The sequence below is a fragment of the Pan troglodytes genome, chromosome 2, assembly GCF_028858775.2.
Source record: "Pan troglodytes isolate AG18354 chromosome 2, NHGRI_mPanTro3-v2.0_pri, whole genome shotgun sequence".
NCBI classification, from domain to species: domain Eukaryota; kingdom Metazoa; phylum Chordata; class Mammalia; order Primates; family Hominidae; genus Pan; species Pan troglodytes.
In genome coordinates this window covers 127688604-127706026 of record NC_086015.1, presented here as the reverse complement: position 1 = coordinate 127706026, position 17423 = coordinate 127688604, and the positions used below count along the sequence as shown (strand labels likewise).

Below are 17423 nucleotides of genomic sequence, written 5' to 3'. Positions count from 1 at the left end.
ATGGTGATGCCATTTAAGCTGGGCAGGCTGAGCCTTGTAACCATGTAGGCCGGGAAGCCGCCTGTAGATGGCTGTGTTCTCAAGGTCATACCTACAGCAAAGCTTTGAGGTTGTACTCAAGGCAACTGACTGTAAGGACCGCTATTGTAGATGATTTATGACAAGGCATAGTTGTTTCTGCAACTCTAGCCACAGGAAAAATAATCAGCTCCTCAGATGGTAGCAGGGAGCCTGTCATATGTCCAGTGTTCCTTAGTTCTAAAAATCCATGGTCTATGAGACTGCACATGTTCATCCTTCATGGTTTTATAGACTGTGGCCATATGTCCTCTTAATTATCTCCATTTTGAAACAAAAGGATAGTACTTGTCCTGTTGGCTGCCCCTCTTTTGGATCTACTTCAATTCCTCTCTTTTATATTCAGCCAACAGAACTGAACACAGTATTCTCCACAGGAGAATAAGGACATGCTAATATTTTCTCCTTTGTCCTAAATGTCCATCTTGATTATACGCAAATTTTAGCCAGCATTTGGTGCAAAGAAGCAAATTAAGCCAATGTCTTTAGTAATCAAATAAATATAACTTCTTTCCTCATAGCTTAGAGACACAACATTTTATAAATCCATTTTAGCTTATTTTCTGCTAAATGCACTGCTTTGCAGGAATACATATGGAAATTCATTTAGTTTTATGCTCATTAGGTAGGTCTTTCAAATCTTTCTGAATTATCTAATAGATGTGAGGTCATCTTCACCATGGTAGTAATTTTCCTGGTAGCTATCAGAGCACTCTTTCGGGTTTGGAGAGTAATTTGGCATTGAGTGGTTCAGGGATCTGCTCCATGGGCTGTAATCAGTGGAGTGGTTTCCCTTCAAGGTCCATTTCTCTAGGGGTGTTTGGGCTATCTATCTTAGATATAAAGTCCTACATAAACCCTCAGAAAGAAAATAAGTTGCATCAATCAATTTCATTTGTTCTGAGTCCATTAACATAATTTTTAGTCTAACGTCTGTGCCTTCCTTTCTTTTCAGTACTTCAGTTTAATATAATTTTGGTAAAACTTAAGGTTATGATGGGCCATGATCAAATCTAAACCTTTAATCTATGAGCTCTAATGACATAGTTGTATCATAATCTATTACTGTCCTCTCCCTCTCTGCCCCCATTAATGGCATTTCAATTAAAGTGTCCTTTTTCTTTCTTTTTTGAGACTATATTCAAAAGAGACTCTCAAGCTACTGTCTAAATTTAGCATCACTGATCAATACTGACATCTAAATTAACTCCCTTTTTCCAAGAGTCAACAGCTTCCAAATCAGTATTTCCCGCTCCACCAATTTCCATCAAACACAAATGCCTTCTCTGAAACTGGATCAGAGCGCTCCCTAAGGAAAGAGCCTACACTGACAAGGAAAACAAGTCTGTCTAATGAGGCATGGTGGCTTAACCAAGCAGCAGTCCCTTGGCACCTCGAGGGCCACTGCCCTTTGCAAAGGGCTTGGTAGATTTCCTGAGAATCTGATTTGAGCAATTTTGTACAGTCTTGAACGACAATCCCACGGTGTGTCATTTTTGTCATGGTAGAAATAAGGAATCTTCCCACCCCCACAAAAGAATTCCTTTTTTGTCTTCCCACTCATGAAATTATAAATGGGAATGTATATAGATATTAGTCCACCCCGGATTATTTATATATAGACAGTCTACTTCCCTATTTAACAAAATACTTATCATCAGCCCAGTCTCCTCCTATATAGGATGTGTAGTTGGAGAATAAATATATTTCTATTTTAATATCAGCGAAGGAAAAGAGAATTAGGGAGTTGAATTTACCACTGATACTGGAGAAAAATAAATTAAAACCCAGGAACAAAAGCAAATTTATATATTTCATTTCAAAGTCAAATAGGAATGATTTTCCCATTATGTTTTGTTCAGATGGTCATTCCTGCCACCTTCCACTGATGGAAATAACCAAGTAGGTGCAGCAGAGGACTTTGATGACCTGCTGGAGCCCTGCTGACCTCAGACAGGTGCCACCCTCTCCATCAAGCTTAGGCCATGCCTGCTCCTATCCTCTCATACATGGTACTGCTGAGGTCAGGAAAACTTCAGACCATTCAGCTAGAAGGATTCTTATTTTTAAATTTTGAATTGATAAACATAATTGTACATATTTATGGGATACATGTGATATTTTGATGCAGATATACAATGTGTAGTGCACATTGTAACTGGGATAACCATCACCTCATTTATTTGTGTTGGAAACATTCAAATTCCTTTCATTTAGCTATTTTGAAATATACAATAAATTGTTAACTATAGTCACCCTACTGTATTATGCCACACTGGAACATATTCCTTCTAACTGTAATTTTGTCCCCATTAACCAACCTCTCTTTATCCTCCCCTCCCCTCTACCCTTCTCTCTCTCTTATAGCCACTACTCTACACTCCACTTCTATGAGATCAACCTTTTTAGTTCCCACATGCATGTAGTATTTCTGTGCCTGGCTCATTTCACTTCACATAATGTTGGAGGGCTTCTATTTCTCCTGGGACCACATGGCAAGAGTGGGGGCCAGCAGAGGCAAACTGTAGGACCTTGGATTTAGGAGGCCTAGGCTGAAGTTTCAGCTGACCAGTCAAGAGGCCCCGGGGAGCACTAACCCTATGGTACCTTAGTTTCCTCATTTGAAAAGTAAGCATAACACCACTTCTCCCCACGGGCATGTTCTCTTAAAATGAGATTATAAATGAGAAAGGATTTCTCATATGAAAAGAAGGTCCAGTCTTAACTACTAAGTTGCAGAATTTGCATACTCGTTACTGTTCTGGGCCTGCTAGGATTTCCACCAAGTCCTTATAAATAACATGTCTCTCTGGAGACTCAGGTGTAATCCCAGTGTCATTAAGCAGAAACAATCTGGAGGGCAGCACTGTAACCCGGCCTTGCTTGGGGCTCAGTAATTTAATCTGTGCTGAATACAGATCTTTAGCATGGCATGTGTGAGCTATGGCTCAGCACTGATTGGGAGAGATGGGGAGTGGAGAAGACAGTGTTTTTTTCATTATAATAAATAACAACATAATAACTAAGACAGAGGCATCAGAGGAAGGAATACCTTTAATATAAGGAATCAAGCAACAATTAAACAAAATAAGATGTTTTTGGCTCTCATACTAAATCAGTAGGCTTAATTCCAAAAGTTTCAGCATGCTGAGCTATGGTTTTCTGAAGAAAAAAGGTAAAAGCTCCAGCAGCTGCTATAGACAAGAAAAAAAAATGTTTAAAAGAAAGATGTTTTTTTGCTTAGGATGATTTGGGTAGAGTGGGGCAGAAAGGGGCAACCACAGGAGTGATGTGGTACCTGCCCTGCTGGGAACCCCTCCGGGACCTGTGGAGAGTGGTGGTGTGTTCTCTCCTCATGGTCTCCTCATGGTCTGCTGACCTCTTAAACTTCAGTGGCCTAATCTATAAAATGAGAATAAAGTTTACTTCAGAGAATGGTTGTGAGGATTGATGAAGATGTGTGTAACAGGCCCATAGCACTCAACAAAATGGAACTATTATTATATTTTTACTTCTTCACCCCCACCTTTGTACAAATAGGTAATTAAAACAATTACCACTTAGTCTGTTCTTAATATATGTATTTTTTGTAATTTTTATTTTTTGGAAACAGGGTCTTGCACTGTCATCCAGGCTGGAGTGCAATGATGTGTTCATAGCTCACTGCAGCTTCAAACTCCTGGACTCAAGTGATCCTTCTTCCTTAGCCTCCCAATTAGCTGGGACCACAGGCATGTGCCACCACATTCAGCTAATATTGAGAATTTTTTGTGCGGTCTCACCATGTTGCCCAGGTTGGTCTTAAACTGCTGGCCTCAAGTGACTCTCTTGCCTTGGCCTCCCAAAGTGTTGGGACTACAGGCATGAACCACCATGCCTGGCCTGTACTATTTTTAAAATGTGAACATTGGTCATTGTGTGTATGTTCCCACAGGTTCCTAGAGATCTAGCATAAAATGCCTAGCATAATGCTTCATGCAGAAAAGTTATTTTTCCATTTTAAAATCAACTTTAATATGGCAAGAAAACTTTCCTATAATAATCATACACACTTTGGAAATAGTGATGGTAATTGCTACTAGTTACTGAATATTAACTATGTGTCAGGCACACAGTGCCCCAAATTAATTAACCTGACTCTACATCCTAAATATATTTATTGATAAAAGATTTGTATATTTCCCATGGACTGCTTGACAGGACTGAAGATAGAAAGAAAGAACAGATTGAGTGACTGAGGACAACTCTGGAATGGATTGTCTTGTAAGAGAGAAATCATGCATTTGTTGTTTGAGCCATTGTATCATTGGGTCTATTTGTTACCGCAGCCAAGCTTTCAGAAACGAATACAAGTAGTCCTTAACTTACCTATTTTCGAAGTGCTGGTTACTTAAAGGGGCACCTGTGGCTCTGTATGCCTTACCTCATACCAGGAGCAGGTCCCAGGTCAGGCTCAGCTGGCTGAGAAACCCAGGCTGAAGGAAGAAGGGCTGGGCTTACCTGTTTGACTTCAGCCTGGAGGTGACGTAATTGGAGGCACTGCTCTAGCCGCTTATGAGTCTGCTCCGCATTGAGCTCCAATTCATGCTGCTTCTCATGGAGAAATTCCAATAACTCTTGCACCTGGGCTGCCAGATCAATGTCTTTTTCACAGATCAACTCAATTCCTGATTTTAAAAAAATGGAAACAATTAAAAACCAGCTAGTACTGTGAAGGCTACATTCCTTTCAATATGCATAAGAAAACTGGAATTTGGAAGCAGCCATTATTCATACCCTCCCAAACCCTAAATATTCCTCTGTGAAACTGGGCACCACAATGCGCCCTTGTTTGGGATGCTAAAATTACGCCATCTCTTTTGTATTAACTGATCCTTTGCCTGAGGATTCAACGGATGATCAGTTCCTTATTATCAACAGGAATTAGAGTTATATAGAGGTCCATCCCTAGACATGACAGCACCCAGCAATTCCTGCTGGGGGATTTGCCAACACCCAGAATATTCACAAACAAGCCTCTAAATCATATTGGAAAATCAAAAACCAAACCAAAAGACTGTCTCAGTACTTTGGCCAATGACACACTTTTATTTTTAGCTGGTCAGATATAATTTATCATTAGATGGTAAGTTCACTCCAATGAGAGTAGCTGCACAATAGTGATTTTTAAAAATTCCTTTTAAATTCCCCGCAAGTGTCGCACATGGACAGTGGTGATTTTATTAGCCAACTACTTAGGTCCTCTAAAAAAAGGCACTGTTAGAAATATAAGCTAGCTCTCATATATTATTTATAAAACTCAGGCAAACACACCTAATAAATACAACCCAGCAATACCACAGGGATAATGAGTGCTTATCCATTTAGAAAAAGCTTCACGTTAAAGTTGTGCCCACTCAAGGAGAGTTTGCTCAATGTTTTTCTACTGATTTACAATTAGTAAGCCCAGCCAGTCACTGACAAGTGTTCCCAATGTTTATGTATAAACCACCCAACATTAATAAACTGTCAACCATCTGACCTACAATGGGAGCCTTGAGTCAATATATGCCAGCCAGAAGCTGTGGCCCCATTCCTTGTTTACCTCCTTGTCTTGCTTTTCCTATATACTTTTCCTAATTCATGAGCACAGGTGCAAACACACACTTCCTCTCTTCACCATGCCAATTCTCCTATTTACACATTATCATCAGCAGGCCCAAGGTAGCCTTCATCAAATAAATTTCTGCCTCAGAAATGAACGAACTCGGAGAGAGAGCAAAGGAACTGCCTTAGTAACCAAAGTCCTTCTCTCTACTAGTAACTTGAATTTGATTCCTTACTTGGCTCTCAAAGACTACCCGAAAGTGTACTAGCTTTGGAACAGTCCTGAGTTGGAATCCTGACTTTGGGCAAATTACCTAGACTCTCAGAAGCCTCATTTTGCTCATATGTAAAATATGAATTTACATACCTACCTACCTCATAAGCTACCTACCTCCTAAACTTGTGGGATTAAATGAGATCATGCATGTAAAATATCTCTCATATACACATATTACTGTATGTACATGATACACAATAAATATAGACCACTGCTCCTTAGTCCTGTGGCTTTTCTGACTCCTAACTCTTACCTTAAACTTTCAACTTTCTGCCTTCTCACATTCATGTCCTCTTGGTTTCTAACTGTCTCCGACTTGTTGCAAGTTGTGACCCATGTTGTTTCTTGATTTGGATTGTCTACATATTTCTTATTCGGCCTTGTTCAGATCCTTAGATCTAGGAAAATCCTAACTCTGAACTACTTGCTTATTCTGATCCCTGAGTCCACCTGGCTCTGCAGCTTCTTAGTTCTGTCCAAGTCCTTTCCCTGGCTCCTCATCCAACAATCTAGACCCAATGCAGGTTTGGTCCTGATGCTGACACTTTTGTCTGAGATGCTGAAGAACAGGATCCTAACCAATGATGGGGTTCAGACTTAAAAGCCCAGCAGATAAGTCACCAAAAGGTAGTATACTTCCATGGGGATCAAACCCAAAGGAGCCTGCCAATCTCAACATATGGCTACCTAAAAAATAAATCCCATTTGGGAGATTTCCCCATCACTCTAACTCACACCGTCAGAAATCCATCACTGCCACCACCAACACACCTGCAACATATAGTTGGGGAAGTATAAGGAAAGTCTGTACATACTAAGGGAAATTCATCTCTGGAGGCAAAAATAGTGTTTTATATAAGGACAATATGGGAAAGTGGGAACACCTTTTTTTTCTGGTGTTACATGGTAATAATTTCAGTATCTTTTCATGTTTATTTTTTGTGTCTGTTTCATAATTCCAAGTCCTAGCTCCTGAAATATCTGTGGGAGACAGAGAAAAGAACGGCTTGTTCTTTTGGCAGCCAACTCCTTCCAGTTACTATTTTCAATTACCAAGGGGATGAGTTAGAGCACCTCCTTGACTGAAATCAAAAGTAAGAATACAAAAATTTCTACCTCTGCAATGCTTGGCATAGTGGGATGACCCCTGACCCTTATCTTTACTTTCTGGAAATGCAATTTAAGATCCATCTGCAGAAGCAGACGCTCTTTCTCACTTCCAGTCTTGATGCGGATTTGTTGTAGCTCATATTCATTCTGCATGTGTCTCTGGTGTTCAGGATGCTGGGCTTGGGCAAAATGTCTTTCTTTGTGAGCCTCATGGCTCACCTCTGCCACACCACATGTTACTTATCAAAGAGGACAGTCACCTGCTTAGGACATCAAACAGAGCAGGCTCCCAGCATGTCCTGAGACTCAGTCCCTGCATTTTCATCCATCTCATTTGATGTTGTTTTATGTGAGAAAAACACAGGAAATAAAATGGATGAAGACAGTGCTTATTGCACCTCTGCATGCCTCAGGAACACATCATGTTGTGGATGGAATAAATGGGAGGAACATGAAGATTTATTCCAGCCACACCAAGAAGAATAGAAATTACCCCCTCTCCCACTGCCCCCAAACACACTGACACGAGTCCTAGTTAAAGCCCATCAAATGGTAAATATCTGTCAATCGGCAGCAGGCAGAGTTTGCTTGTGTTGACTTTACTGCTCTCAATCTATTGATATATCTGTTTTTCTTAGGGGCTCTTAGAAATGCAAAAAGATATTTTTCCTCTTTCCATCAAGTAGCGGAATGTATTTGTGAGGAAATCATTTGTCAGGCTCTTTTTTAAAAAGTTCTATTGAGACTTCTTTCTGATGTGCCCCCACAATTTCCTGTGCCCATACTCCAATCAGAACACTTCCATTGAGGTTGGTTCCTTATTAACTTATCTATGTTGTTCCAGGAATGCAGGCTTCTTGACGCCAGAGCCATGTCAGTCGTATCCATCTCTGCCTCTTCAGGCCCTAGCACAATGCTTCACTCATATCACCCAATAAATACCTAATCAATGAACAAACGAGCCTCTTTAGAGAACTGAGGTCATATGCTGTGGTGGAAAGTACCTGAGAGCTTGGGGGAAGAACAGGCTTAGGTTTGCTCTGTATGCTATGAATGGTGAGACTCTGGGCTTCTTACCCTCTCTGAGCCTGGATTTCCTTGTCTGTAAAATGGGAATCACAAAGAGGACTTCTCAGGGATATTGTGAGAACTAAGTGAGATACAATGTATACAGTGCTTGGCATCTAGTAGGCTTAAAATATTCATTTTCTCACTTTTTCCTTTCCCTCAGAGAAATTATAATGAATACACTTTTGATTGCTGATGGAACTATTGAATGGCTTGTACAAAATGTAAATATAAAATCTTACTGACAGGTGTTTATGTACTCGCCTACCATATATCATTAGAAACAATGGTGGCTTTAATGCTGTTAGACTGCTTCTCTCAACTCTGCCTCACATCAGACTCAGCAGAGAATTTTTTTTTTTCTTTTAGACTGAGTTTCGCTGTGTCGCCCAGGCTGGAGTGCAGTGGTGCGATCTCAGCTCACTGCAACCTCTGCCTCCTGGGTTCAAGCGATTCTCCTGCCTCAACCTCCCAAGTATCAGCTGGAGAATTAAAAAAAAAAATCACCATGTCCTAACCACACCCCAGACCAATATCATCAGAATCTCTGCGGCTGGGACCCGACCATTAGTAAGTCTTAAAGCTCCAGGTGTGATTCCAACATGCAACCAAGATTATGAACCACTGGAAAAGACAGTACAGGAAACAGAGATACTCCTTCTGCTACACTCAGCAGAATGCTCTGCACTGGTGTTTCTTTAGGGCTAAAAGCCACAGCTAACAATAATAAGCGTTAGTTTGCTTTCCTTTGTTACCAGATAAGGGTACCACTTTAATTTCCTCAAGGAGAGAGGTGACTGTGGTCTAGAGTAAGATTTAGCTATTTCTGGCTATGCTGCCCATACTTGTAACATGTTTTAAAAAACTGTTTGTGTTCTTTAAATATTGGTATCAGCCTCAGATACAGAACATCTTTTCTCTTTTCTTTTCTTCTCCCCTCTCCATTCCTCTGTCTGTGTCACTCCCTCTACCTAACACTCAGTTCAGAAATCACAAAGTCCTTTAATGAGGTTTTTAGATCAGTGTTCTCAACCCTGGTTGTACCTTAAAATCACCTGGGAAGTTAAAAAAAATCTGGGTCCACTCCAGACCAATTAACTAAGTCTCCCTGAGGGATGGAGCCCAGACATTGGTATTTTTAAGAAGTTCCCAGGTGATTCTCAATCTACCGACAGGTTAAGAACCATTGTTTTACATCAAGGTTTCTTCTTCCCTTCCTCTCAGCCCCTCAGATCCACATTCCTATTAACCCCAGAGTAGCTCTCATTTTGAAAAAAAAAATAAAAATAAAAAACCCACAGATTTTTTTCTTTCCTTTTTGACACTAGTAAAATTATTTGTGCTCCATTATTTTTACCTACATCTGTTCCACCCACACTGATGTTCATTCTCGATTAATTCAGCAAACACTACTATTGAGAACTTGCTAGGCACAAGACACTGGCTCTGCTAGATGCTGGGAATGTAAAGAGGGAAGAAAGAATTTGTTCCTTCATGCTGCTGGAAAAACTACAGGAATACAAATAACTTCAACAGAATGCAGCATGTGCTAGAATAGGAGTACAAAATATACTAGTTGCCAAGCTTCACTGAACCCTTTCCATCCTCCCATGTTATCCCACTTCATCCTCACATGACCCTATGTGGTAAGGATTCTGATGATCACTACTTTTCAGAGGAAGGCAAGGCTTAGAGAGACAGGCGAACATGTACAAGGACACTCAGGTCCTAAGACGTGTGGCCGGGATTTCAACCCAGGATTTCCTCTTTTGTATTCTAGCCTTTATGCTCAAGGAGAAGAGTGATCCTCACAAAACTTGATTTATTTTAAGAATTTATTTATTTTTAAACGTTGGGGTTGGGTTCTTCTCAGGCAAGGTAAATTTTAAGTATCATGGCCACAAACTCCAGAGATTTCTCATTTACAAACCTTGTATAAAGAGAGAACTTAATGCTTTCTGTAAATCACAAAAACAACATATCCATAGGGTACGTTGCTCTTGTCTTATTCCTAAAGTCAAGTGTAACAGTCGCATGGTCAGATTTCATGGGAGAGAAGAAGTATGGCCTGGCCGATGAGGGCAGCTAGGCTGAATTACAGAAAGTGAGAACTGGAGGGAACCTTAGGAATCAAGGCGTGCCACACTAGACAGAAGAAGAAACTAAAGTCTAAAGAGGAAGAAACTAAAGTCTAAAGAGAAAGAAAAGGGACTTCCAAAATCAGACTGCTAGTTGGTGGTGGAACTGGACCTTGAATTCAGCCAGCATGTTTCTCTCAACTTCTTTCAGCAAAACCTACCATCTCCCAACTTGAGGCTCAAATAGATGATTCCATTGTGAGGAAAGAACAATGAGCAAATTAAGAAATTGCTCCTGTTTACTCTATTCCTGAGCCTGATGTTAAGTTAAGCAAAGGCTTTTACTTTGGTTAGAGTTGTAGGCACACCAGAGGGATTTAGTAGAGCCTGGCTCAATATTATAAACTTCACACTTGAAAAGAAGCATATAAAAATTCCCTAGTTCCATTTGCCACTGTAAAATCAAAGCATAAGCCCTTATTTAGCATGGACTAAATACCAACAAAAGTTTTAATATTGCTAATTGTCCTTTTTCTAAGACAACAGTTTATTTTACCTTTAGTCCAAATACAGTCCATTAAACAAAGACTATAAATCCCCAAGCCATTTATTGCCTCAGTCCTGTGTCTCTGAAGTCTTACATTCCTCAGCCATTGGGGGACAAGGCCCACCTGGGCTCACCCCTTACCCCATCCCCACCCTCCAGCTCTGCTGTGAATCTACCCTCCATTTCCCTAAGCCCAGAAGTAAGTTAGATGCCTCCTCTGCAGAACCAGGCATTCAGCCATAGACAGGGAGTGAGCATTCCTAAAACCCCTGGATTCATTCTCTTGAAAGCCTCATGGGCTATGCCAGACTAAACAGCTAGCTGTGGTAGGAGCAGAACAGCCAGCCTCAGTAAGAGGCACTGAAGAGGCCAAACCTCTTTTGACAAAGCTCATTTCTAAAACAGGATATTGTGGGGGTGGGCAGCCCATCTGCCTGAGGTGTTTTCACCCACTCAGCCCTCATAGTTTAGGTGGACACCAAGCACAGCCCACCTCAGTCATAAGCAGTCTTCAGGGACTTTCAACTCCCAGTTGTCTTTCTGTTACTATGGATACTTGGCTCTTGGGACAGACATTGGCTTGCCCAGCGTCACATCAGCACCCCGGTAGTAAGTGCTGCAGGTTTCCAGGCAGACAAGCTTCCTTTTCCTGCTGGACACATCTACCATGAGAGATGAAGGGTGAGCATCCCTGCATAGCTTCTCTGTCCATCTCTCTGCTAGATGGTGTGTGTGCATTCTCTTATGGTTCCCAGTCGTAGCTGCATAGACAGCTACAGTAAGTACCATGAGGGCAGGCCATGGGGCTAAATCCCGAGTCCAGGTAAGATTCCCAATCACAGAGAAAGGATTACAGTTTCCCCTACTTCCCTAATAAGGTACAGTCTGTGTCCTAGAACACTGACTCCCAGATTTTAATGTACACACCATTTACCTGGAGATTTTGTTAACATCTACATTCAGATTCACAAGTCTGGGATAAGGCCAGCAATTTTGCATTCCTAATCTGCTCCCAAGTGATGCTGGTGCTGCTGGGCCCAGGGCCCACACTGAGTAGCGACATGTTGGGTCAGTGGTGCACAAAATCACCTGGAGGGTTAATTGAACCACAGATTGCTGGGCCACACTCTGCTCACCCTTAGACTATTTAAGCAACACTGCCTTATTCACGAATCCGCCTCTCAGATCAGTCTCTGCCTTGGAATTCTTTGACCCTTAGACTATTTAAGCAACATTGCCACGTACTCTTGTGTACAGGGCTTTAAGAGTATGCACTGTTTCAATGCCTATAGCAACAGCAAAGGAACCGCAGAAAACATGTATGTTAGGGGATTCTGATGTAATGAGTTCAGGTATGAGCCCTTGAACTCGCATTTCAAACACATCCTCAGGTGATGCTAATGCTGCTGACATGGGGATCACATTTTGAAAGCCACTGTCCTAGGTCATTCCAGAGATGTCAGATGTTGTGATTTAATTATCATGATTAAAAGCAGTGGTTCTTGGCCCTGGCCACCCAGTTGAATCACCTGAGGAGCTTTTTGCTGTTGCCCAAGTTCCATTTACAGATAGTTAAATCAGAATATCAGGGCATGGGGCCTGGGCACTGTCATTTAAAAAAAAAAGTCCCCAGACAGACTGCAAGGTGAGTAGCCCTTCCTGGGACTACACAGAGCACTAGCTGCATACCTGTGAATAGGCCTGGGTTTCAGCTGCACACCTGTGAAACAGGCCTGGGTCTCAGAGGCAGTCTGTTCACAGCACAGATGAAAATTCAAGGACAGACTATGCTGACAAAAGTGAACAGAATTTACTAGACTGTCTCTCCTCTGGTCAGGAGTGAAGTCCCTTTGAATGCTGGTCTTTACTCTTTCAGGTCATTGAAAGAAACACAGTACTTTAAAGTTCAGTATGACTGCTAAGGTCCCCCTGACAATCTCAGGATTTCCATATCCTTCAGGATAAGCAGGGACATGGCCCAACTGCGTTTTATAGTTGATGGCCTTAGCTCCTGTCTACCTCGTGTTGGAGACTGAGGAACCTGAGCCAACAAGGACCCCGGTAGGAGGGCAGTGGAGTGGGTCGGAAGGTAGAGATCTGGGCTCTAGCACTCCCTTGGGATGTGACCAGCCATGTGACTTCTTTTCTTCTCAACCAGCGGTCCTCAAGATCACCATGGTGCTCTTTCCTTCTAACATCAAAGGATGACTTGGGGAGTGGGAAGTATAATAGTAAGGGCTCACTCATTTGTTAGATAAATTTTGAATAAATCTTGAGCAGGAAAAGAAGTTAAATCTGAGTAACTCAGCCGTGTTTTTCTGAGAAGTTATAAAATTATATGATCTTGTCATAAATTTTTATCATCACTGTTTATACTCACCCAAAGACCAGTGATTAACAATTGAGGAGACTGAGAAACAGGAACTGGAGACAAGGAGATAGCTTAGGAGTAGAGGATAGGGCTGGAGAATGCGTGCTGGCAGCAGGGATCGGGAGCAGAAGAGGAAACAACTACACATGTGTATACAATCCATATGAATGTCTGACTGCTTCTGGTTTGTTTTTCCAGGTTACCATTTTTTAAAGGAATCTGTGCTGATTGCCATCATCGATTCTCTCACTCTGTCTGCAGACCAGGAAACCCTGGCCCTATTCCCAACTTCAGCACAGCCTAACTGGGCAACCTTGGGCACTATTCCAGCTCTCATGGCTTCCGTTTCTTTTCTTTTTTTTTTCATCTGACTCTTGCCCAGGCTGGAGTGCAGTCGCACGGTCTCAGCTCACTGCAGTCTCCATCTCCCAGGTTGAAGCGATTCTCCTGCCTCAGCCTCCCAAGTAGCTGGGATTACAGGCATCTGCCCCCACACCTGGATAATTTTTGTATTTTTAGTAGAGAAGGGGTTTCACCATGTTGGCCAGGCTGCTCTCAAACTCCTGACCTCAAATGATCCACTCACCTCAGCCTTCCAAAATGCTGGGATTACTGGCATGAACCACCACACCTGGCCTCGTTTCCTTTCTTTTAAAAAAAATGTGGGTAAAAATCTCTATTCTTTGTATCTGTAGGAATAAAATGAATAAACGATGTGGCAGTGCTCCTTGCAGGCTAGCTGGTATGCTTGTTTTCATCATCTCCTCTGCCAGGAGAATGAGCGAGGTCACCCACCTGATGCCTGGACCTCCATGATGTACTGGTGCAGATCCTGTCCCTGCTGGATAACCTCAAAGGTCATGTTGTTCATGGCTAGCTTCCGTTCTGTGTGGCGCTGCAGCCGCTGTTCTGCCAGGGTTAGGTCCTCTGTGTTGAAGTCATTCATCTGCCGAAGCAAGTCTTCATTCCAGGCGTCTAGCTCTGCTGTCACCTGTGAGGGAACCACTGTCATCAGCACAGGCTCACCAGGTCCACGAGAGATTGTTAGGTTAAGGCTCACAATTCCAAGCCTTATTCATGAATCCACCCCTCAGTTACGTCTCTGCTTTGGAATTCTTCAACCCTTAGACTATTTAAGCAACATTGCCATGCACTCTTGAATACATGGCTCCAAGAGTGCTCTCTAGTGTTTCAACGCCTATAGCAACAGCAAAGGAACAGCAGCAAACATTCATATTATGAATTATGGCTTATAAAGTTTTTGCATACTCCTTGATGTTCAATCCTCACAATAACTCAATGATGCAGGCATGGTGGAGATCTCCAGGTCCATGTTCTAGAAGAGGCAGTTGACCCTCACACAGACAGATGGGGTTATTTACCCTGCCAGAGAGGGATAAAGTTCTTCTACTAACTGCAAAGACTTTGTCTACCATCCCACAGTTGTTGCTGTAACAATTTTCATAACTAAAGAGGTCCTCAGAAATTAAGTAGTATTTCAAAAACAGAAACTGAGGGCTAGAAAAACCTGGTGAATGGCCCAAAGTTACACAATCAGTTAAAGAGCTGGTGTCCATCAAACCCAAGGGTCCTGCTCTGGTTCCTCTGTTCTATTGTGCAACATTCTGTCCTTCTATTACAAACGTTGACACCTAAAAATAGTGACTAAACAAAGTATACATGTGTAGCATACCTCCAGGAATTCAAGCAGATTTAATTAATTGAAAGGCATTAATGATTCTAATGAATACTAAAGCATGTAATGAATGGAAACATTGCCTTAATAGCAGCTTGCTAATTGCTCATTTCTCTACACCTTAACTCACATGACTTCACTGGGTCTACTCTCAGTTTTCTGCAAATCGAGACTAAATCCTACACTTCCTTTACAATCTCTGCAATCATCCACAGACTAGGAAGTCAGAAGTACTGAACTAGATAATTCCACTTGTGTGAATCAAAATTAAAAGTTTTTAAAAGTGATTTTCAGATCTGCTATCTCATGCTACCCCGATGACACCCCTTGAAGGCGACAGCATGTGTACTGTCATCCTCTTTTCTCAGGAGACGAAAGTGTCACTCCAGGTCACACATTTCCAGGATGGCCCAGGCCATCTAAGCATATATCCCAGAGCCTTAGTTGAGTGGTTTTCATGATGCTGGGTCTCATGCCAGCTCCCACATGGCATAACCTTCCAAGTTATCAAAAACTGCTGCTCCAGGAGCATCAGGGACACAGGGAGACAGACGATGGATTGAAGCAAGTGGGAGCGGTGCTCTTATATTCCATGCTGGGGTACACACACTGGGATGGGAAAGCCAAGCAGCCCCTCACAAGGGGCTGCTGTCTGGGTCACAGGATTTCATTTTTTTGTCTAACAACAAGACCTTTCTTCAAGCAAAATAGAAACAGATTAAATTGTACTTTCTCTCTTTGAAGCAGAAATGGGGAAATTGAAAATATCACTCTCACTGCCCTAGGTTCTCACTTCACACCCCACATCTTTTCAGGTCAATTTAGAGAACTGCTGAGCTCAGCAGGAAAACCCAGTATTACTTATTGTGGGGCATCCTTGGGGGATCTGGGAGCCACTGGGTTGGCAGGCAAAGTAGGTTTTTGTTAAAGCCCCATCTTTGAAAAGTACTTCATTCTCTAACTCGAGAAAGGGGTTAGACTGATGAGGCTAAAATAGATTATTTAAAAAGATAATTTAGCCTGGGTGCAGTGGCTTGTGCCTATAATCCCAGTGATTTGGGAGGCCAAGGCGGGAGGATCACTTGAGGCCAGGAGTTCAAGACCAGCCTGGTCAACGCAGTGAGAACCTGTCTCTCCAAAGCAAATAATAATAAATTAGCTAGGCATGGTGGCATGCACCTGTTGTCCTTGCAACTTGGGAGGCTGAGGCAGGAGAATCACTTGAGCCCAGGAGTTCAAGGTTGCAGTGCACTATTATTATGCTACTGCACTCCAGCTTGGGTGATAGAGACCCTGTTTCTAAAAAAAAAAAAAAAAAAAAAAAAGCATAATTTAAAGTATACATAGGCTTTTATAGTTTTTATAGAACTAGGCCTTTTTCGTTACTGTATTTTAAAAACTGAAGTATAATTTACATACAAAATACACATATTTTAAGCATTCAGTTCTGAGTCTTGACAATTTTATACACCCATGTAGTCATCGCCAAAAATAAACTATAGAGCCTTTCCATCACTCTAGAGAACCTGCTTGTGCCCCCTTCCAATCCATTCCTCCCCTTCCCAACCCACAACTAGGTACCAATTTCTGATTTCTATCATCATAGATGTAGTTTTACCTATTCTAGAATTTAATATGAATGAAATCTTACAGAATTTTTTTTAAACATCTGGCTTTTGTTCAACATGTTGTATCAAGATTCATCCATGCTGCTGTGTGTATGTTTAGTTCATTCCTTGCTACAGCTGAGTAGAGTATCATTGTACATATAGGCCACAGTGCGTTTATCCATTCTCCTCCTAATGAATTATTGGGTTGTTTCCAGTGTTTGGCTAATATGAATAAGGTTCATGTGAAAGTTCTTATAGAAGTCTTTCTGTGGACATAGGATTTCATTGCTCTTGCACAATTACTTAGGGGTGGAATTATATATAGGTCATAGGGTAGGTGTATGTTTAACTTTATAAGGGAACCATCAGAGTTCCTCAAAATGATTGTAATATTTTACATACCCAGGAGCAACGTATTCAAGTTCCGGTTGCTCTACACCCTCACCATCATTTGGCATTATCAGTCTATTTAATTTTAACCATGCTAGTGGGTGTGAAGTGCTATTTCATCATGGTTTCAAGTTTTATTTTCTTGATGACTCATGATGGTGAGAACATTTTCAAATGCTTATTGACCATTTGTATATCTACTTTTGTAAGATGTCTTTTCAAGTTTTCTGCCCTTTTTAAAATACTGAGTTAATTAACTTTTCATTGTAGATTTGTAAAAATTCTAAATATATTCTGGATGTAAGTTCTTTATCAGATAATATATGTAAAATAGCCCAAATCACAATTTTTACTCCATTTTCTGGCCTACAAACTAAGGGGAATTAGAATAAAACTAAGACAACGAGCATGAAAGGAAGAGCCTGCCTTTTCTTTTGATTTTAGGTTCTGTTTGTTTCTGTGAAACTGAGTCTATGAGGTATCTATTTGCTGCAGGAAGATCCAAGGAGTCCCATAGCCAGGAATCTATGGAGTGGAAGGTGCCGACGGTCCTGGTGAGGGAGAACAGAGTCACATCAGAGGGCTTTAGTTGAGAGAGTGATCTCAGAGGTC

General features: G+C 41.5%; 1 protein-coding gene across 29 annotated transcripts in view; it reads right to left on the bottom strand.

The window, feature by feature from the left end:
• KALRN (kalirin RhoGEF kinase) overlaps positions 1 to 17423 on the bottom strand; it is a 690517-nt gene that overhangs the window by 299629 nt on the left and 373465 nt on the right. For all 29 annotated transcript variants that reach the window (XM_016941792.4, XM_016941796.4, XM_016941798.4 and 26 more), the window contains 2 exons: positions 13911 to 14106; positions 4579 to 4745 (listed from right to left, as the gene is read on the bottom strand). In XM_016941792.4, coding sequence (XP_016797281.2) covers positions 4579 to 4745; positions 13911 to 14106 — 363 coding nt within the window. The remainder of the gene's footprint in view (positions 1 to 4578; positions 4746 to 13910; positions 14107 to 17423) is intronic.